At 43.7% G+C, this 22,556-nt stretch overlaps 2 protein-coding genes across 2 annotated transcripts; one reads left to right on the plus strand and one right to left on the minus strand.

Annotated features, from left to right (window-relative positions):
• Window positions 1-224: 224 nt before the first annotated feature.
• pm20d1.2 (peptidase M20 domain containing 1, tandem duplicate 2) lies at window positions 225-6,512 on the plus strand. The gene is made up of 13 exons (XM_042099491.1): window positions 225-499; window positions 813-899; window positions 1,068-1,303; window positions 1,417-1,503; window positions 2,182-2,315; window positions 2,931-3,050; window positions 3,287-3,362; window positions 3,505-3,566; window positions 4,234-4,312; window positions 4,419-4,490; window positions 4,718-4,883; window positions 5,106-5,205; window positions 5,906-6,512. The coding sequence occupies exons 1-13, from the start codon at window positions 280-282 to the stop codon at window positions 6,033-6,035; spliced, it is 1,569 nt and encodes a 522-aa protein (XP_041955425.1). The 5' UTR covers window positions 225-279; the 3' UTR covers window positions 6,036-6,512.
• Window positions 6,503-16,135, minus strand: LOC121714226 (acidic mammalian chitinase-like). The gene is made up of 11 exons (XM_042099497.1): window positions 16,036-16,135; window positions 15,890-15,916; window positions 14,667-14,871; window positions 14,408-14,464; window positions 9,514-9,679; window positions 9,124-9,248; window positions 8,880-9,003; window positions 8,521-8,703; window positions 7,932-8,048; window positions 7,688-7,823; window positions 6,503-7,196 (listed from the first exon to the last, which is right to left on the minus strand). Exons 1-11 carry the CDS (start codon window positions 16,058-16,060, stop codon window positions 6,943-6,945), a joined length of 1,419 nt encoding a protein of 472 aa, XP_041955431.1. The 5' UTR covers window positions 16,061-16,135; the 3' UTR covers window positions 6,503-6,942.
• Window positions 16,136-22,556: the final 6,421 nt, after the last annotated feature.

The raw sequence follows: 22,556 nt of genomic DNA on the forward strand, positions 1-22,556 counted from the left end.
AAGTAGCATTAATCAATATGAGGGGCAGAGGGGGATAAATGTTGTCCCCCCCGACGATAAAAAATAATTTAGCAGAGGTAGGGATAGGAAAACCAGAGGGGGGGAAATCCTCACCATCCCCCCCTACAAATCGCACCCTGATTATAACTATAAAAAGGCAAGCGACCCTTTTGAACAAGCCATGACGATGACATCCATTCCAACGCGGCAGGTGGCGCCCGTGCATCATGACGCGCCGGCTTATCTGGTAAACAATTCACTGTCATTCAGAATTGAAAAATGACAGGCCAAAGCGTGAGGCTGCGAATTACGAGGCTCTTGAAAGTTGTTTTCTTGAGTTTATTGTTCGTTTTCACAGTCATAATTCTCGTGGCTACGGTGAGGACAATTTCGTTAGATGTGAATACTGGGTTGAAGCTGGCACGGTGGGAGAAAACGGAACATATCTCCCCTAATATAACCAGTGAATACAGGCAGCGGCTCATTTCCAATTTCAAAGGTAGGCTAAGTTTGCTGTGCAAGCGTCTTCCAAAATATGGCCAAAGTGACAACATATTCATTTTGGAGAAAATGTATTGATTGCAAATACTGATCCCCGGGAATGTAAGGCAATCTCGTTATCTTTCAAATCACGTGAAGACCCTGCATTTAACAGCCTTTAGCACGGTGCTGGTACCACATTGTATTGTATTTGCTGCGACGTAAATTTGACGGCTTACATGTGTTCTCTGGTTCTAATGCAACGTGTTCTCTGGTTCTAATGCATTGGGCAATTATGTGTCTTTCTCCTGTTTCTCTCTCGCCTCCTGTAGAGGCGATTCGGATCCCCACCGTATCATATTCGGAAACTAACCTCAACACCACTGCACTTGAAGAGTTCTATCGGCTGATGAGAAAAGGTGCCTCCTCTAGACTTATTCAGAACACCTTGCACACGCTAAAATACTGATCATGTTACAGAGTGTTGCAATGAAGTGATGATTTGGTTACATCTTATCATACGTTGCCGACTTCCTGGACCCTGCGTTTAATTCTTGTGAACACGCTGTGTTTTTCTGCCCCTGTAGAGTTCCCTACATTGTTTTCCTCACATCTGGTTTTGCATGAAGTCGTGGGAGACTACAGCCACCTTTTCTGGGTGCCCGGGACCGACCTCTCTCTGGTGCCGTACATGCTGCTTGCCCACATTGACGTAGTGCCAGCCAATGAGAGCGAGGGCTGGGATGCCCCTCCCTTCTCTGCCAAAGAGATTGATGGGTTCATCTATGGCCGAGGGACCATTGATAATAAGCAATCTGTCATGGTGGGGGAGCCAGAGACATTTGTAGTTTTCTTGATGGTCATTCTGTGTTGATCTGTATGAGCTATTCTTCTGTTCCCAAACTCTGACCTGACCATGTGACTTCTTTCTGGTAGGGGATTCTTGAGGCCCTGGAATTCCTTCTAGCGAGGGGTTATATGCCGCGACGGGGATTCTACGTTGGTCTCGGACATGATGAAGAGGTGAGGCCATACTGTTGTGACTCCTCAACGACAAATGATGATACTGTGGAGACTGGAAGCCACTTATACATACACAGGGCTAACTGCACACTTATACATATGCTGAAAAACACACAGGGCTAACTGCACACATACACATATGCTGAAAAACACACAGGGCTAACTGCACACATACACATATGCTGAAAAACACACAGGGCTAACTGCACACATACACATATGCTGAAAAACACACAGGGCTAACTGCACACCACATACACATATGCTGAAAAACACACAGGGCTAACTGCACACTTATACATATGCTGAAAAACACACAGGGCTAACTGCACACTTACACATATGCTGAAAAACACACAGGGCTAACTGCACACTTATACATATGCTGAAAAACACACAGGGCTAACTGCACACATACACATATGCTGAAAAACACACAGGGCTAACTGCACACATACACATATGCTGAAAAACACACAGGGCTAACTGCACACCACATACACATATGCTGAAAAACACACAGGGCTAACTGCACACCACCGATTCTGCACTGCATGACACCCGACTTGACCGACTCCTGTCCGGTCCACGTATAGTGGGAGTACGTTGCACATCGGTAGGCTACTATTAAATCCGTCTGGTTGTAAGGCTGACCGGCTTGCCCTGGCCTTGTCTCAGGTGAACGGCCTGCAGGGTGCGGTGAACATCGTGAACGCGCTGAAGGAGCGCGGCGTCCAGCTGGAGTTTGTGCTGGACGAGGGCCTCGCCGTGCTGGACGGCATCATCAGCGGCCTGCACGGACCTGCCGCCCTGTGCGTACAACAAAGCAGCCGTCTTCCTCACACCATCATCCTCCTCCTCACACCATCTGTGCTTCCTTCTTCCTCACACCATCCTCCTCCTCACACCATCTGTGCTTTCTTCTTATGCACTTGCTAGCACACTCATATGTTGGCCTATTTCTTCCCTCGGCTTCTGCTCTCTTACTGCTTATTGGGAAAAGCTTGTCTCTTGTGCTGTTGCTGTTGCTCATGTACACAGAGTTAGTTTATTATGTCTGTGTTAAAACGAACATGTGCATATGTCTGTGTTTAAACGTACATGTGCATATGTCTATGTGTTATTGTCTCTATGTGTTTAAACGTACATGTGCATATGTCTGTGTTTAAACGTACATGTGCATATGTCTATGTGTTATTGTCTCTATGTGTTTAAACGTACATGTGCATATGTTTGTGTTTAAACGTACATATGCATATGTCTATGTGTTTAAACGTACATGTGCATATGTCTATGTGTTATTATTTCTATGTGTTTAAACGTACGTATGCATATGTCTGTGTGTATATGTGTTTAAACTTACATATGCGTATGTCTGTGTGTACATGTGGGCGTGTGGACCTGTGCTGGACCGTGTGCGTGTGAAGGATTGGGATCAGTGAGAAGGGCCAAGCCACAGTGAAGCTGAGCGTCACCACCGCTCCTGGACACTCCTCCATGCCTCCAGCAGAGGGCAGTATTGGCATACTTGCTGCTGCCGTCAAACGGTAAGAGAGGACTTGAAGAATGTGTGGAAAACTGAGTAAATGTGTCAGACTTTTTTCATAATTCATAGACCTGCATGTTTTTAGACTTGGAAATTGGTGGTTAGACAGTTAGATGCCACAGCAGAATCGTAATCATGACTGTAAACTCCAACAACAGACTTTTTGACTTTATAGAGGATTTGAAATGAGGATCAGCTGAACTAAGAGCCATGCTGGTCTATGTGTTCCTGTTGCAGGCTAGAAGATAACCCAATGCCCAGACTGTTTGGCTTAGGTCCTGAACGAGGAACATTTGAGCACCTGGCTCACAGTGTAAAGGCCCCACGGCTTGTCTTCCCCAAATTGCCATATATTTCAATAGGACCAGTTATGCAACTGTTTTATGAGATGAAATAATGGTTTTACACACATTCATACACATTGACCTTTGCTTTATGTTTCTGTTGCTCGGTAGTTTGGCCTTCCCCTCAGGTTTATCATGTCCAATCTCTGGCTGTTCACACCTCTGCTCAGCAGGTAGGAATCAGATTACTACTGTATCATCGGATCACTACTGTAGAATTCTCATGCATCATCGGATCACTACTGTAGAATTCTCATGCATCATCGGATCACTACTGTAGATTTCTCATGTATCATCGGATCACTACTGTAGAATTCTCATGCATCTCACTTGTACCAAGTTGTGCAACCATACACAAAGGGGTTAGTCCCACTACTGCCGGCCCCTACGCATGCAGCCAAACTGATGCCATGAAAGGTCATATGTGCAGAGTAAACAGTGGGACGCAGATGGACCAGAGTGCTGGTCAGAGGGCATGTTCTTACACGTGTACAGAGTTCAAAAACAACTTTCAACACACCATGCTGTGTAATAATGTGTTAGTGTTGGGTGTGTCCCTTACATGTGTACAGAGTTGTAAAATACCACGCTGTGTAATAATGTGTTAGTGTTGGGTGTGTCCCTTACATGTGTACAGAGTTGTAAAACACCACGCTGTGTAATAATGTGTTAGTGTTGGGTGTGTCCCTTACATGTGTACAGAGTTGTAAAACACCACGCTGTGTAATAATGTGTTAGTGTTGGCAAGGTCTTGGCCCTTCCACATTGGTCAGGATGGTGGACGCACAAGAGAGCTCATATTGTTTGAATATGAACGTTGTGTTTTGTCTGAATATACAGAGTAATGGAGAGAAGCCCCGACACGAATGCCTTCGTACGGACGACAACGGCCGTCACCATGTTCAATTCTGGCGTGAAGGTGAAACGCACTGTGTTGCCATTGTATCGCATTGGGAGTTTTACACGTTTTTCTAGTCTCTAGAGAACTAGAATGCTGAATCCGTTTGGCCTCCTCTGCTCTGCAGGTCAATGTTCTTCCTTCCTACGCTGAGGCCATCGTCAACTTCCGCATTCACTCGGCGCAGACTTTGAAAGAGGTCAGAGGTCAAGCGTACAAAGGGCTTATCTGTGGACGCACACTAGAGCAGTTCACAGTACACACCAAATGTTATGTGCAGCATATAGAAAGTTTGCATTCAGCAAATGAATGAATAGATGGATGGATGGATGACAGATTAATAGACAGAAGAGATTGATTTCATGGTTTTGATTTGATGAGATTGGTTTTGTTGTCTAGTTAGCTGCACTCTCTCACTTGGTCCAGGTGCTGGACATTATAGAGTCCACGGTGGCGGATGAGCGAGTGAAGATTTCCCTCCTGACTGGGTTCGACCCCCTGCCCATGAGCTCCTACAGTGCCAAGGCGTTTGGGTACCAGATCATCAAGAAGACCGTGCTGGAGCTGTTTCCACAGGTCACCATCGCTCCAGGTGAGCGCCTGTGACCTCTGACCCTGGATAGCAGCGCGCTCGTGTGGAGTGGACTGAGTGTGCGTCCACAAGAGCAGAGGTGTGTTTGAAGTGGCCCCATACTGGGCTATTAACTTCTGAATGGTCCTTATTCTCTCTTTCACTCCCTCTCTCCCCCTCTACCTCCCTCTCTCTCTCTCCCCCTCTACCTACCTCTCTCCCCCTCTACCTCTCTACCTGCAGGAATTTGTGTGGGAAACACGGATAGCAGACATTACACAGAGCTGACCAACGATATCTATCGCTTCGCTCCGACATGGTTCAAGCCAGGTGACCCGAAGAGGTAATAAGGTCTTTAACATTCACTTGTACTCATCCATTGCTATCCGCTAGCTGCCCGCCCCATAAGCAGGCCATCAAAAAAATGTGTCTCTGTAGGCAGCCTAGGCTCCGAGATCTGTACACAAAAACAATAGACCGCAACAGTGCTACCAACCACTCAAAACCAAAATAAATAGCGTTCCAAGCAATCAACGACGAGATCCGCATTTAGGAGAGTTTCAATTGCACGGGAGGGAGGGGGAGGGAGTAGCGAGCTAGCTCTCTGTTTTGTTTGAACGTCAACAGAAGTGACGTTACCCCACAATCGCTGATACAACCTTTAAGCAACTATCAGAAGGGTCTAGTTGGCATTGCATTGGCATATGAGGGGCCTACATGGATTTCCCTGGGAGCCTTTGGGTTATGAATATTTGTGCTCCATTAGGAGTGGAATTATAAACGGATGCAATATAAATGGGGGTGACAATGACCTATTGTTCTGTATTAATTGTTGAGAGAATTGTATTATGTAGATAGATAACATTGGCCCCTGCTCTCTCATTATTATGTAAACAAACAACATTGGCCCCTGCTCTCTCATTATTATGTAAACAAACAACATTGGCCCCTGCTCTCTCATTATTATGTAAACAAACAACATTGGCCCCTGCTCTCTCATTATTATGTAAACAAACAACATTGGCCCCTGCTCTCTCCTACAGGTTCCACGGTGTGAATGAGAGGATATCCACTAAGAACTATGAGGAGCTTGTTGTGTTCTACATCAAACTGTTCCAAAACTGTGACATCAGAGATCTCCCATCTCCTCACAGCTCTGGACACGAGCTTTAAGGGTCCACTGTTATCCGTCCTGACCTCAGCGTCCTGATCCTGTCTCACAAGACACAGCGAGCTGTAGACTGGTGTTGTCCTCTCAGTTATGGCCACATCATCACAACCACATCCCTGCATGATTAATGTCTTTTTACTGTATGACAGTATTTGATGATCAGTTGGTAGTCTGTCTGTGGTTGGCTCTTCACTAGACAGAAACACATGGTGGGTCCTCCTGTGGTCTGTACCTAGGATTTCTTTTTCAAATGATTATGCTGGAATTGAACTTGACTAATATCTGATGAGGTTCTTGCAAAGCAATACTCAACATGGTGGTGGAATGGCACAGTGGATATATCCATTTACTTTAAACGCCAAACCTGGCTATCATCTCTAATGTGTTTTACGTCCAGTAAATGCTGCCAATTATCAAATCCATTTTTGTAACTCCAGTTTTTCCATTTGGAGAATAAATAAAAATACAATTGAAAAGATTGTCATTTGATGATTAAAAATACCCAACACAGGATTCATAGCCAGAAAGTAATTTCCTTTTAATAATGGAATAATTTGTATAAAGTATTAAGCATTCTTTTTCTCTATTTTCATTATTTCTTTTTAGCCAAAAGCAGTTAAATTTAATCAAAAAGCAAAAACAAAGGCAGAGTGAACCCAAAGAACAGGCCAGTGAACCCTTCTTTTTCGGTGAGCTTTTTTTGGCAGTTTACAAACGGAGTGCATTACCACCATCTGCTGGACTGAGGTGTAATGGCAAGTGTACCCTTTAGCCTCGTTCTGGCCACCGGGTGAATAAGGCGAATACCTTTCTTGTTAGCTGATTTGAAGACAAGTTGAAGATAAGTTAACTAATGCACAAGAACTCTTCAGAGGTATCGGAGCAGTGGTTGTGTGAAAGCGGGTCACTTCATGGCCAGTCGCAGCACTTGCAGGACTCTCTGTAGACCAGGGTTGGAGGGCAGTTTTGGAGCCAGGTCTTGCCGTGAGTGCACTGGTAGAAGGTACCTCTGTCTTTTGGGTTGACATGAAGCCCGTCGACTTTACCGATGCAGAACTCCTGATCCGGCTTTTCTGGGGTGATTTTCTGATTGGTCGTGGTAATGGGTTTGGCTGTGGTCTGTTTCCCCGGAGCAGCAGTGTTTGGTGGGACAGGAGGTGACGCTGAGAAAGAGGAAACTGATTGTAAGTCCTGCACAGGTGCACAGGTGAGTACTTTCTGTTTAGTTTTGCATTATGCAGTGGAGTAAACATGTTTGTGTCCCGTTGGTTATGCAGTGAAGTAAACATGTTTGTGTCCCGTTGGTTAACTGATGTCAGTACAGTTGAGCATCATAACAAAGAAAAACGGATCAACTCTGAGGAATGCAAACCACATTATGACCAAGTCATATCCAGACCTATTTCATACAGTCTATGATTCAGACACATTTGAAATCAAACCTAATTCTGATTTAAATCCAGACCCATTTGAAATCAAACCAAATTCTGATTGAAATTCAGACTCATTTAAAATTAAACGTTCCTTCTTCCAGGCTGGATTAAGTTACAGTATTGATGATTGACAGAATTGCTTGTCCAAAACACATTCCTAAGTAGCACTGTTATAAGAGGCTAAACAATATGCACAAACGTCACCATTTGTATGGACTTACTGCTGTTCATCAGAAGGGTTTTTAGGTGGCTGATCAGTGGGTATTTGCCCTGTCCACAGAACTGCCCAGTGAAGTCATCTAGGTCCAGAGCCCAAACCATAGCTCCCCCAAACCCGTTCTGATGGAGGTAGTGGGCCTGCACAGGGAGATGAAACCCAGTTAGTCAAATGCTCTGTGCACTGGGCTTATTTAGACTCAGCTCACTACACCTGCTGTAGACACAGTGCAGCAGTACACATGGCACCTTGGTCTCAAAGCTCTCTCGGTTGTCAAAGCCCACCCACTCGCTCCCTTTAACAGCGTAGGGAACTCTCTGATCTGCAATCCACTGGATGCTGGTGCCTTGGAGGAAAGTGCAAATCTGAAAGAGACATGTAGGAATGAGAAATGTTTACTTAGTCACAATGTTTATTTAGTCATCACTTACGGCATGGACATGTTTACTTAGTCATCACTTACGGTATGTGCAAACTGTACTATTTAGTCATCACTTACGGTATGTGCAACCTGTACTATTTAGTCATCACTTACGGTATGTGCAACCTGTACTATTTAGTCATCACTTACGGTATGTGCAACCTGTACGGCATGGACATGTTTATTTAGTCATCACTTACGGTATGTACAAACTGTACGGCATGGACATGTTTATTTAGTCATCACTTACGGTATGTACAAACTGTACGGCATGGACATGTTTATTTAGTCATCACTTACGGTATGTGCAACCTGTACGGCATGGACATGTTTATTTAGTCATCACTTACGGTATGTGCAACCTGTACGGCATGGCAAGTTGCATCTAACGTTTTCTTTACTGTTTACGCACACACCTCATAGTAGGACCAGAAGCCAGCTTCTCGGGTGTAGGTTCCAGAAGAAGCGGCTCCGCTGGCTGGCGCTCCGACCCCCGTGTCTGCGGATGAGAGGCGGAACGTTCGGCCGTAGGTGGGGAACCCCATCCTGAGCTTCTCCGCAGGTACACCCTGGTCCTTCCAGTACGTCATGCTGAAGTGCTAGACAACACAACAGAGGGGAACAATGTCGGACTTCCATTTTTTTTTAAGACCTGTCGACTCACAAAGACTTTACTAGTGTATGCTAGCAGACTAGGCTCTAGGCTCTGGATTCCTTTCCAGACTACAACTACATGTATGTCTTTTCTGGTCATATAATAGAAACGTTATTTTACCGTGTTGAAGTAGATGAGATTTCCAGTGTCCTTTGACCCCCTGAACAACGGGCTGTTATGTCCAGTGAAACTCTCCCATGTTCCATGGAAGTCATACGTCATCACACTAATGAAGTCCAGGTGCCTGTGACCCACACAACCATCAGTCATTTGTAATTAATAACAAATCTGTACATAATGGCTATAACTAAAACCAATAGATCTCACACATCTTCCAAGATTGACATTGACAAAAAATGCGTACTTAGAAATTTCAGCGATCTCATAGCCTGCATCGATCGTTTCCTTTCCAGCGGCCACTGCTGCGGTCAGCATCAGTCGTGGACGTCCAGTGTTTCTTCCCTCCGCTTCATAGGCTTCCAGGAGTTCCTAGCAACACACACACACACATACATACACACACACACACACACACACACACACACACACACACCGTGAGAAGCCCAGAAGAGTTCCTTTAACTAGGGCTTATTATTTGCCTTTAAAGCTCTTTGAGGATGCCACGTGCTGTTGCAAGTCATAAACCCAACGCCCCTACTTTACACAGCTGGGTAAACCCAACGTCCTTACATTACACAGCTGGGTAAACCCAATGTCCCTACTTTACACAGCTGGGTAAACCCAATGCCCCTACTTTACACAGCTGGGTGAATCTCTGCTTGTCCTCAGGTGGGCTGCCCCTGGACCCCGGGTACTCCCAGTCCAAATCCAGCCCATCAAAGACATGCCTCCGCAGGAAGGTGATGGAGGACTGGATGAATTTCTGCCTGTTGGCCGGTGTTGAGACCATACTGGAGAACCTGGGGAAAGATAAACGGCTTACATATGTCAATTATATTACAAGGGTCATTTTCCTTATTTTGAGGAAGCTTACTGATCCCAAGGGCCATTGTCCTTAAGGACACAATGGTGCAAGCCAGGAATTAGGAACTTTTCTGGCTACTGCATGCTAACCCAGCTCCTGAACCACTACGCTACTACTGCACGCTAGCCCAGCTCCTTAGCCACTACACTACTACTGCACGCTAGCCCAGCTCCTTAGCCACTACACCACTACTGCATGCTAGCCCAGCTCCCTAGCCACTACTGCATGCTAGCCCAGCTCCTTAGCCACTACAGTACTACTGCATGCTAGCCCAGCTCCTTAGCCACTACGCTACCACTGCATGCTAGCCCAGCTCCTTAAAGTTGCACAGTTTTGAAAATGAACGTTAAGGGTTGTTTTAAAGGTCTCATTCACCGAGAAACCGTTTAATACTTGTTCCTTTCGAAATACTATAGCTCACTCCAAGTTGCATATGCATGCTGCACGTGAAAATGATCTTCTACCCCCATTGCCCGCATTAGCCAATGAAAGAAAATACACGGAAAAACAAGCGAATCAGAAAAAGCCCTTCCCTGTGACGCCGCAGGGAAAACAATTATTCATGGCCTCGCCCACCTTGGCTTGTGACCGCCCACAGGAAGACAGGAAGATTTTGGCCAGGTGATTGTCTCTCTGCAGCTAGTAGGAGCTAACAGCAAGTTGCTAACATGGCGGAGCAAATTCGTGCCTGTGTTATTTGTGGCAATAACACATCAATGTTGCATGTCTTGCCTTAGAAAGAAGAGTTGAGGAAGAAATGGTTGGAATTTATCGTTGGAACACCACTACCGAAGTTTAGTGCAACATTAGTTCTGTGTTCCAATCATTTCGACCACTCTCACTGTGCCTGCCTACAGTTAGAAAGTGGTTTTGGATCTATGTTCTGAAAACCTGGACCTGTACGTCACGACGATCGACCACTAGCTCACAGGCTGTAAGTACAAACAAACTTTTCCACCTAACGACTGTTACAAAATAGCATGTTCATATTCTTCACTTTAGCATGCATGAAAAGGGCACAAGCTAGGCTTAGGCTAGCCTATATTACAGGAAGCTACACCAGGCACGTAACTGAAGTGTTCTGTTCGCGACGTGTAAAATCAGAATGTCTAATAGGAAGGGCTCTGGTAAAAATCCATTAGAGGAATGGTCTATTATTTTGAATGTAGCCTACAGGCCACACGCCAGGTGTAGCTACTTCCATTGATTAGGCCTATTGGAAGCTAATTGTTGCAGTACATACCGTGAACGGAATGCTTCAGTTACGTGCCTGGTGTAGCTACACTCATAAGAAACTGACCACACTACCCAGAGATTTAGCTTGTTGAACCTATAATCTTCTAACCTAAGCGTTAAACCACAAATAATAATATTGGCAACAATATCTTATGCTCAACTGGACTGGTATTGTTCTAGTCTAAACAGGAAAAATCAAAAACACAATACCCGTGCACTATTAGGCTAAGTTGCTATCACTAGAGCCCAGGTATTTACACTTCAGTCTAATTTATGTCTTCTTGCCATTATTACATTGGCCTTTGTAGGCCTACAATGATGTTTTGTTTGATTACTTGCTGTTTACTTAGTGTTTTGTATGTCTTCCAGAGCACATCCTCATATTGGGCTACACAGCTTTCTAGCCTACATTAGGTCATCACGTTAGAAGCAAAGGTTTGTGATCTAACTTTTATTGTTGTGCTAGTTAGTTTCTAGAAGTCTTTTTCTAGTAGGCTAATACAGGTTTTTATGTGCTCGTCAATGTTTGGGAAAGTCAATTCATGGGTTTCATCAGGTCACTTTTAACAGGTGTATAAAATCAAGCACCTCGATTATGAATGCAGACTGCATGGTGCTTGATTAATACACCTGCAAATGGACCTGATGAAACCCATGAATTGCATAACAGATAGAATTGATATCACTGAATGTCTTCTTGTGGGTGTGCCATAGAATTGATATCACTGAATGTCTTTTTGTGGTTGTGCTACTTAGTACATCATACACCTTACCACAGTCACTGAAATATTTTTTGTTTCCATTGTGCCAGTAGAGTTTTGTGTGAGATAGTGAATGCCCTGTGTACTATTAGTGTCTTGTAACTTGACAGTAATACACATTTATTTACTTTAGGTACCCAAACAGAATACTTCATGAAAAGTATGAGTATTGATACAAGCACTTCGGATACACCATGGACATGGGGGCCTGCTACCTCTACTCCCATCAAGCCTGTTCATCCAAGGCCAGCTAGAAGACCTCGGGTTGATCAAGAGGATACAAGGATACAAGGAAGTTTAGGAGGAGGAGGAGGATGAAAGTGACATCTCCTCAATAACACCTGATAGCTCCACCTATGGCCCAGCGCAATCAATGAGCAATGTAATAGAATCATCACAGCCAACGAATGTGTTTTGTGTTGTCCCTTCGGATACCCAGGACAACACAAGCCGAAACAACAACTCAGACCTTTTTAATCCCAGCACCATCTTACAAAGGATCTGTAGGCCAGATGTCTGCATCGTCTGGCAAAAAGAGGACATTGTTAATTCTGTGCATAGTTTGGATGTTCTTGTTTTGTCTTTGCATTATTTTAATATACTGCAATATTACTGTTTGTCAGTGTTTCTCAAACTTTTTCAGACCAAGGACCACTTAAACAATAATAATTTAAACAAAAAAAAAGATCACTGACCACCTAGCAAAAAAAAACAAAACAGTAGACCTACTTCAACAGTATATTACACAATAGGCCTTCTCACTAAACCATCTTGCTTATTGTCTTTGCACCATGCTTATGCTGTCAGAGGATTCATATGATTTAAACTGGCATACTGTAGGTTACATGAGTGTTGCAGAACTGTTTGGATTTACTGTACATACAAGTTGACTCAATATTGCAAACAACTCATCTATTATATTTTACCACATCTACTTGTGGAACACTTGAGAGAGCTTGCGGACCACACTTTGAGTACCACTGATGTATGTAAATATAATAAAGCTATTTATTGAAAATTGACCTGTTTTGTATATTAGTTTTAGGAGTTGCATCAGTTTTTGTCCCTTTTAGGCTAGAGGTTTACCTTACCTTTCATATCTTCTGTCTCACAGGGGGTCATAGTCGTCATAGTCGAATGTTTAGTGCATTTTGAAGGGAGTACATTATGTTAAGGCAGACTGGTTCTAATCCTGGGTACAGGGTCATACAGACAACAGAGGTACTGGTGTTGCCCATTTTTCTAACATGAGCAATCCCCTGATGAAAAAGTAGTATAGGAATCGTGTAGAATTTTGGGACAAAATATTATAGTAATCTTATAGGAATACATGTTTTGGGACATACTGTAGAAGTACTACTAATAACTATAATATCCTATAACTGCTATAGTTTTTCTATAGTAGTCTTTCACTATAAGATTCCTATAGTAGTTTTTCCTAAGGGTCATACGTGACTGAAAACAACTTGAGTAGGCTAACCTCTGCCAATGTAGGCTATCAAAGCCATAGTTTATAGTCATTACTGGAGAAGTCTTGCAGCACACGTTCTCTGCTTCTGTAGGCATTCTGGTGCAATTCCAGCGAAATATAGCTAGAAGTAGGTAAGTGTGTTTGCATTTAGATCTATATATATATATATATTGAGCTATAACCAAGTGGTCTTTCAATGATAGTATCATGGAATTCAAACCATAACTATCTATTCCGATAGCATACAATTAGCAGGCTAGGTCAGTGGCTGAACTGCATTTAGGGTGCTTATAACCTGTGTTGTGAAGTAAAATATCTAGGAAGATTGCAAAGACTTTTGACTGTGTAAAGAAATAGGTCTTTATTTTAAAACGTTTCCAACTGTTTATTACTTGAATGCAAGATGACGATTGCCACAAACGTTTACCTCTTTTAGGATAAATTTTAAGCTGACATGCAGTTGTTACCATTCTATTAAACCAACGTTCACCGACAAACGATCAGGAAGCGGTTCTTCTTCCTACTCGGATACTAGGATCAAACACATGAAGTTGTATCTCCGAAGACATTTTGTGAAACAGTTTTGACTCGAGTTTTAGCCAGGTTTTAACACTGTAAAGTTGAACATAGAGCATAGCACAGGCAGAATCGGATGAGGACGCACTGGAGGGAGAGTCACAGTACTGTTAGCCAATGAGAGGCGAGGTCATTAACATGTCATGAATATTCATGAGCAAGAGGCAAATCCTGTCGTTCCTCCCCTCCCACCTTCCCCACCAAACTAGAACAGCATGAAATAGACGCAGCAGAGCATTTTTTTTCACCAAAACCGGCTCACAGGGCATTCATTAATACTAGAGACCATGGCAAAATTAATGAAAAAACGATGAGATGAGACCTTTAAGGACATGTTTGTGCATGCCTGTAGGCAGCCACTCTGAAGCAGTAAAGGCGATTCAAAACAAGTCATAAAAGTCAAGATTTCGGTGTCCACCACTCTAGTTCATCCAAAACAAATCAGAAAAGGGAATCAAAGTGCTAAATTCCGGAATTTTCCTTTAACCACTACACTATCACCGCATATTCTCCATCTTGGGTTCCAATGATTTGTATGATACATTATTTTGAGGAAGATTATTGATCGCATTTCATTTGTGTAATCTACAAAAATCAGAAAAGAGGGACAAAAACTCACTTTGCTGTGCCAAAGTTCCATCCACCAACAGCTAGAAGTGTTTTCAAATTGGGATTCCTGTTTTTAGAAAAAAAATAAGTTTTATCGTTGTGGTTTCAGAGAATTTTTACCCTTTACAAAATATCATTATTTATTTTTTCCATTTAATTTTACTGTATGGTAGAATTCAAAAGTACAACAGATGCAGAGCATGGTGGCATTAGTGAGAGGATGGACACAGGCATATAAATGACTCCTTTTTGTGTGCAAGAAAACACACCTTGTTTTAAGTCCATTGAAAGACTGATAGAGGGTCTCATCATTCCACTCATAGGTGGCCAGCTCATTGGCATCATTGATGACAGAGAAGGCGTAGATCAAATGGGTGCAGAGGTTGGGGTCAACATCTGCTGGGAGGTACTTTCCTGGTGCTGGTCGGTACTGGGACCAGTTGGTGAAATAACACACCAGGTCAGTTGCACATCCTAATGGACAATAGTTTCACATCCGTCACACTGCAGTAAACATTAAGGCTAATAATGAATGATTACAGAAGAGTATTCTAGGTGAACCCAGACAAGCCGATTAGCACATTTGAATTTGCTCTGCAGGTCTGTCTGGAGACCTTCCCATTAAAACCCAATCATAGTCTTGCATTGGGGCTTCACATGATTACAGACAGAGTACAGTTAGCTGCTAGCCTGGCTAGCGCCACCACTTCTCAATGAGTTAGCTGCACAGTTCAACACAATCTATGGACTTGTAGTTTATTTGGAATTGAGCAAAACAACTGCATTTCAAACCTTTGTTTACAAGAAAGATGTAAAATCAGTAAATCGTAAATCAGGTTTATAGGCCAAGTATACTTGCGTATACAAGGAATTTGGTCTCTGCATTTATCCCATCCGTGATTAGTGAACACACAGAGCACACAGTGAACACAGTGAGGTGAAGCACACACTAGTCCGGAGCAGTGAGCTACAGTGGCGCTCGGGGACTCTTCAGCTGTGGATGTGGGCATGGGAGAGCAGTGCTCAAGCACTTCCCCTGCCCACATTTTTCCTACTGGTCGGGGATCAAACCGGCAACGCTTATTTGAACAAATCCCAACACAATATCTTGCAATAGGTAAATATAAAACAGCCATGCTGAAGTGCTTCATCAACAGAAAAGTAACAAGACAAGTTGAGCTGTGGGAGTGTTGTCATCAGAATTCAGATCAAGTGACTGTCAAGCATGACTTACTCTACCTCAGAGCTCACTGCACACCATTTCAAATTGGAACAGCAATCTTTCAAAGTTCAACTGAGAAATCCATCCATGCTGCTCAAAATCCAGCCACGGCTGCCCACAAACATCCCCTGTTTACTTGAACACTCATCCCCTGTTTACTTGTGTAACCAGTACAGTAGGTTTGCTGTACTTGCGTAAAAATGGGAAGTAAATTAAAGGTCCCCGTAGCCATAGAAACCCATTCTCAATCTCAGCTGAGGACAAACTTACCCAGATGACACAGCAGGAGCCCCAGCCCTGTAAAGAACAAACATTATTGATGTTAGCGCTGAGCTAACAGTGTGCAGCTAGACAGTGGAGCACTGGAGTTCAGAAAAACGTTTGTTTATTGGATCTGAGTTTAAAAAGTTATTTACCTGTCCAGATAGTGAGCTTGTCCATTGTGCTGTCACTTCTTCTGCAGACTGGATTCAGTTCCCTTGAGTCCTGCCTAAAAATGTTTACTGGTTTGAAAAAGGGAACTGTGATCTAGCCAATGACAGAGCAGGTACTGTACCATGACAATGATTAACACCCCCACACACATACACACCCTCCCACACATCTGACTGGATATAGAGATTTCTAAAATAGATATTTCTTCACCACTGTGTTGTAATGCTTAGGCCTACATACATACACACTTTCATATGATAATCACTCCTTTGTTCATGTGCTCTCTGCACTCACACTGTGATCTTGACTAATTCACGTCACACAGGCCCATAAAAGCACATGCGACCGAAGGAGACAAAAGAGCACAATCTACAGATGATCCCAAATAAATATGAGGCACAACTGCAGTGACTGCTTAGACACAAACTGCATTTCGTTGTCTCTGTACTTGTACATAATCCTGTGTTTAGTTATAGTAGGTAACCTACTGAAGGCAACTTAATAGAGTCCTAATCCTGAGTTTAGTTCTAGAAGTAGGTTAACCTAGGCAACTTAATAGAGTCATAATCCTGTGTTTAGTAGGTAACCTACTGAAGGCAGTGAGAACAGACCAACATCAGCGGGATCGAGGAACAGCCAGGGAGATAAGCAAGCGATGTAACCGTTTTAGTTTATGACATAATTCCATTAAAAGCAATATCAAGGGAGCCAGGTCGGGGAAGATGAAATGGGAGAGAACAGGCTGGAGAAAACCAGGGCAGAGGAGAGCAAAGAGACACTTTAAAGCTTTATGCCACAATAGCTTGGTCAAAAGATTACATCACAGTGGCAGCATTAGAATCTAGAGATGAGAATATGCCTGCAGTCAATATAGTGGACGTGAGTAAAGAAGACAGTGTAATAAGTTTTGTATTATGGATCTCATCAGTGGGAGTAAGCATTTAAAGGGTCTGTGCTCATGTCACATAACAGCATTTAAAGGGTCTGTGCTCATGTCACATAACAGCATTTAAAGGGTCTGTGCTCATGTCACATAACAGCATTTAAAGGGTGTCCCGTAAGAGGAAGAGGAGAAGGACTGGTTGGCCTTAAAGGGTTTGTGCTTGTGTTCCGTAAGAGGAGAAAGAGCTGGACTGGTTGGCCTTAAAGGGTTTGTGCTCGTGTTCCGTAAGAGGAGAAAGACTGGTGTGGCTGGAAGGACTGGTGTGGCTGGTCAGCTTGCCCACAGACTCACTTCAGGAAGCAACTAAAGAACAATCAGCTGACTGATGGGTTGGAACTTAAATGAGGCCTGTCAGGATGACACAGTGTCCAGATTCGAATGACAATATGTCTTTAGAAAATGCTCTGCATGTGTGGGTGGACAGATTCGAATGACAATAGGTCTTTAGAAAATGCTCTGCATGTGTGGGTGGACAGTAGAAAATGCTCTGCATGTGTGGGTGGGTGGACAGTTTTGACACAAAGAATGTGACCGTACAGAGGCAGGGGAACGATAAGGCACAGAGACCACAGCGATAGAGAGAGAGAGACCACAGCGATAGAGAGAGAGAGACCACAGCGATAGACACAAAGAGACCACAGCGATAGAGAGAGAGACCACAGCGATAGAGAGAGACCAGTTTTGACACAAAAGATTTGACAGTACAGAGGCAGGGGGAAGTTTGTGAGATAAGAGAGAGACAACAGAGATAAGCAGAAGATAAGGCACAGAGAGAGGATAACCAGAACCCTTACTGTAGAGTACGAGATCAGTCTTAAATGTCTATGGAGTGTTGAATTCACTAGCTTTTCCCTTACACTTGTGAGTTTGAAAAGGACTTTTTCCTACTAAAGTGTTCTAAACTAGAACATGGAGACCCAGCACATATCCTACTAAAGTGTTCTAAACTAGAACATGGAGACCCAGCACATATCGTACTAAAGTGTTCTAAACTAGAACATGGAGCCCCACTAAAGTGTTCTAAACTAGAACATGGAGACCCACCACATATCCTACTAAAGTGTTCTAAACTAGAACATGGAGACCCAAACCCAGGTACACACCTGGAGCTGCCTTGCATGGGCCTGTTGTTGTTGTTGTTGGACAGCTAGTCTCTTCTTGTTTAGAACATGGAACATGGAGACCCAGCACATATCGTACTAAAGTGTTCTAAACTAGAACATGGAGCCCCACTAAAGTGTTCTAAACTAGAACATGGAGACCCAGCACATATCCTACTAAAGTGTTCTAGACTAGAACATGGAGACCCAGCACATGTCCTACTAAAGTGTTCTAAACTAGAACATGGAGACCCAAACCCAGGCACACACCTGGAGCTGCCTTGCATGGGCCTGTTGTTGTTGTTGGACAGCTAGTCTCTCCTTGTTTCCATGATCAGATAAACAAATAAACAATGGACAATGTGGGAAACTGGTGTTGTTGCGGTGTCTCTGATGATGTTTGAAAATTGTTGAGAAAAGCTGTGGGTTTGTGAAATATTTCATCACAAATGGAAATACAAGGAAGTTACTGGCACAGCCTCAAGTTTAGCAATCAGTGACTTGGATGAAAAGTTGGGTTGAGAGTGGAGTGGTGGAGGAAGTGCTGAGCCAGTATGCTGGTAGTTAATTGTATATGTTTCATCGCCGCATGCACCGAGGGCTGTCTGTGTTGTAGGATATACCCTGCCTGTCTTGTGCTGCGTGTCTGTGTTGTAGGGTACACCCTGCCTGTCTAAAGTTGAAGCCAATTACTACACACACACACACACACACACACTCGTTTGTGGGTTCCTCCCAACTGCTGCTGGATGAGCAAACACTGTCTGTAATGTCTAACGTGGTCTTGCAACACTCAACACCATGGCAACACTCAACACCATGGCAACACTCAACACAATGGCAACACTTAACACAATGGCAACACAACAATGGTCTCTAAACACGATGGCTGAGGGGTCGCAACACGATGGCTGGGAGGTGTCTGTTCTCAGCCTGGGATTACCAGACGCACCACCTTTCCTTTCCCCAGTCAAGTTCCTTTCCCCAGTTCCCACCAGACAAGACCAACCATACGTGGGCCTTAAAGAACTATCAATGTTCATTAAACTACTGTATGTGTTAGCCTGGGTTTCCCCATGCTGCCTTACGTGTGCGATTTTATTCACGCGGCTAGGCAGCCTGGATTCCATGGACTTCGTTTTCACCTCAACGAAGGAACCAATCACAGAACGGAGGGAGGACAGCAAGACGATGACGACACACCGAAGCCGTTATGAGCTATGTACAGACGCATTTGATAGACATTCGTAGCGCCCAATCAACGGCTCTGGGCATTCGTAAACCACGTTTCAAATACGAGAAAATGAATGTCTAGTTCCCAGACCCCATCTCAATGAGATGAGGTCTGACGTTAGCCAGGCTATGTATGTGTATCAACATCCAGTAAAAATATTTAAACTATCAGTATATCTTATACTGTTTATGCACCACTTGCGTATATCACATTGCACATTGCTGCTTTTTTGCACTTCTGGTTAGATGCAAATTGCATTTCATTGTCTTTGTTCTTGTAATCTGCACAATGACAATAAAATTGGTCTCTTTGTCATATTTGTCAATATCTCATAGCTTACCTAGTGAGAGGGCCCTGGTGAGCTTTTTCTAGCAGCGTCACAGCAGCTTTGACGCAGGATAGCTAAATAGTGCACATGTTCCCACGGTGATCACATGATTGCATGAACACTCATGGGTAGCCTATGTGTTATTTTATAAATTAATAGAAAGCATCTTTTCTACGTTCTGTTTATGTACGTCTGTTGGATATTTTTAATTTTTGGAAGAGGAAAGAAAATGCTTTAGATTCCCGACCCCCTGCAGTACGCCCACATTGCCCCCGTTGAAGATCACTGTATCTATCTATCTATCTATATATCAAACAGCCTTGCAGGAGGTCGGCCCTGTATGGGCATATAAAGCTCTTGTAGAGATGGGCTCTTATTTTGGTTTCTGATAATGACTTGATGTACGGTAGCATCTGTGACACAGAGTTACCTGATGTGTTCTCTCCCTCCAATCTCTATTCATCTCTATTGTGCTTACCTACCAAGGACCCAGGATGCAGAGAAGAATAAGGCTGTGACTATGCGGTATGACTGGACTCCGATAAGGTCTTTTATCTGTGTTTTAGGTCCTCACTAAGGGGCCGGCCCTTACACAAAGGGAGGTGTTTTGACCCAGCCTTCAGCCTCTCAAACACCTCTCCTAACACTCCTTGCTTAGCATCTCCATCACCTCTCCTAACACTCCTGGCTTCAACTAAACATGATGCATCCTCCATTGAATCACTCTGAAGTAGTGATAATTGCAGGCCTTTTAATGTTGTATAGCCTGTTGTGGTTCCTGTTGTGCCTGCAGTAAATCAGATTAGTATTTTCCATTTAGTTTCATTTCCCTAGACACCCCTTGTAGAGATACTGTGATAATTGCACAGTACATGGAGAGCTACGCATGCCTCTCACCTGTCTTCTTTGTTGCTAGCACACGTTCACACACACTTGTTAGCAGACATTGGAAACTGACATCTTTTATATTTTTATATTCCATTTTCCCAAGACCAAAATACAAAATGGAAAAGTAGACTTGAAAACAAGAGCATCTTTACTGACAAACTAGGAGATACAAAAGAACAAGAATACATACACCAAAGCACAGAGTCAACATGAGGGTTTCAATACAGTGGGCCGATACACCAAAGCACAGAGTCAACATGAGGGTTTCAATACAGTGGGCCGATACACCAAAGCACAGAGTCAACATGAGGCTTTCAATACAGTGGGCCGATACACCAAAGCACAGAGTCAACATGAGGGTTTCAATACAGTGGGCCGATACACCAAAGCACAGAGTCAACATGAGGGTTTCAATACAGTGGGCCGATACACCAAAGCACAGAGTCAACATGAGGGTTTCAATACAGTGGGCCGATACACCAAAGCACAGAGTCAACATGAGGGTTTCAATACAGTGGGCCGATACACCAAAGCACAGAGTCAACATGAGGCTTTCAATACAGTGGGCCGATACACCAAAGCACAGAGTCAACATGAGGCTTTCAATACAGTGGGCCGATACACCAAAGCACAGAGTCAACATGAGGCTTTCAATACAGTGGGACAAACTAGGAAACAGGAAACGGGTGAAAACAATAAACAGGGACCAGAACTACCCTGCTGACAAAACCCCGCTAGAAACTGGCTTATGCTGGTAGCTGTTTTTAGCTGGTCTTTGCTGGTTTTCTTCCAGCTCTTGCTGGCCTTTGCTGGTGTAGCTGGTTGGGCCACTGGCTGGATATGCTGGTGTGACCATCTGAGGAAGCTGGTCATGCTGGTGTGACCAGCCTGTCATGTGGGATACAGCTGGTGTAAGATGGTCATGCTGGTGACCAGCCTGTCAAGCTTGACATTGTTGGTGTAAGATGGTCATGCTGGTTTGCCAGAATGACCAACATAAGCTGGCATGGCCAGCAGAGAACGCTTTGATTTTGGAGATAGAACTTATCAGCCTACGGTGGGAGGGCAACCATGCACATATCAAATCTAATTATTAGTCATTCATTATCATTGTTTATGCTACTATTTGTGTGTGACTGTTTATGCTTACCTCATGCTATCATCTGAATTTGCAAACATCCATTCACAATAGCTGCATCCTCCACCGAGATAAGTAATTAAATAATCAGCTAGATATTTATACCGGGTTAGACCCACTAGTTTGACATTTACTGTTCTTCACAATAAACTAGCCTAACTAAACCATACTTATATACACAAGACTGGACCATAGCGAGGTCACCTGCACTCTGGTAACTCCAGGTTATGGTTAAGGTTGGGTTGGGGTTAGGGTTAACTCCAGGTTATGGTTAAGGTTGGGTTAGGCTTGGGGTTAGGGGTGGTGTTACCATAAAATCTTGCATTATGTATTTCATAAGATTATCTTTATATCCAGTACACAGTGCATTCTTATTTCAACTCTTTGTAGGTAAACATGAAACATGAGAAATGAGCTCATAGAGGCCAATGTTAATGGGCTCATAGATGGCAATGTTAATAGTAATGGGTTCATAGAGGGCAATGGTAATGTTAATGGGCTCATAGAGGGCAATGTTAATGGGATCATTGAGGGCATCGTTAATGGGATCATTGAGGGCAGTGTTAATGGGCTCATAGAGGGCAATGTTAATGGGCAGAGGATGACTTTGTTGCCGTTGTACTTGTACTCTGCACAATGACAATAAAGTTGAATCTAATCTAATGATGGCAGATTCATGCCTCATGCCCAGTCACAGCATGTGCATCTGTCATTGTAAACAAGACCCGCCGGACATCCCAGGACAAATGAATGACCCATGAAGCACTGGTAGAACAGATTGGGATTTCCACTGTTGGGGTACAAGCCATCCGCCTTCCCAGAGCAGAAGCCACTTCCTGGGGCATGGGTGGTGGTGGTGGTGGTGGTGGGG

Source organism: Alosa sapidissima, chromosome 7 (genome assembly GCF_018492685.1).
Source record: "Alosa sapidissima isolate fAloSap1 chromosome 7, fAloSap1.pri, whole genome shotgun sequence".
Taxonomy (NCBI): Eukaryota; Metazoa; Chordata; class Actinopteri; order Clupeiformes; family Clupeidae; genus Alosa; species Alosa sapidissima.

Excerpts from the sequence above, each read along its gene's own strand:
- pm20d1.2 (XM_042099491.1), top strand. The coding sequence starts at position 280 with ATGACAGGCCAAAGCGTGAGGCTGCGAATTACGAGGCTCTTGAAAGTT. Across the intron at positions 1,504-2,181 it reads GTCTCGGACATGATGAAGAG|GTGAACGGCCTGCAGGGTGC; the intron begins GTGAGGCCATAC and ends GCCTTGTCTCAG. Across the intron at positions 2,316-2,930 it reads CTGCACGGACCTGCCGCCCT|GATTGGGATCAGTGAGAAGG; the intron begins GTGCGTACAACA and ends GTGCGTGTGAAG.
- LOC121714226 (XM_042099497.1), bottom strand. The coding sequence starts at position 16,060 with ATGGACAAGCTCACTATCTGGACAG. Across the intron at positions 14,872-15,889 it reads GCTCCTGCTGTGTCATCTGG|GATGTGCAACTGACCTGGTG; the intron begins GTAAGTTTGTCC and ends ATTGTCCATTAG. Across the intron at positions 14,465-14,666 it reads TTCAATGGACTTAAAACAAG|GAATCCCAATTTGAAAACAC; the intron begins GTGTGTTTTCTT and ends TTCTAAAAACAG.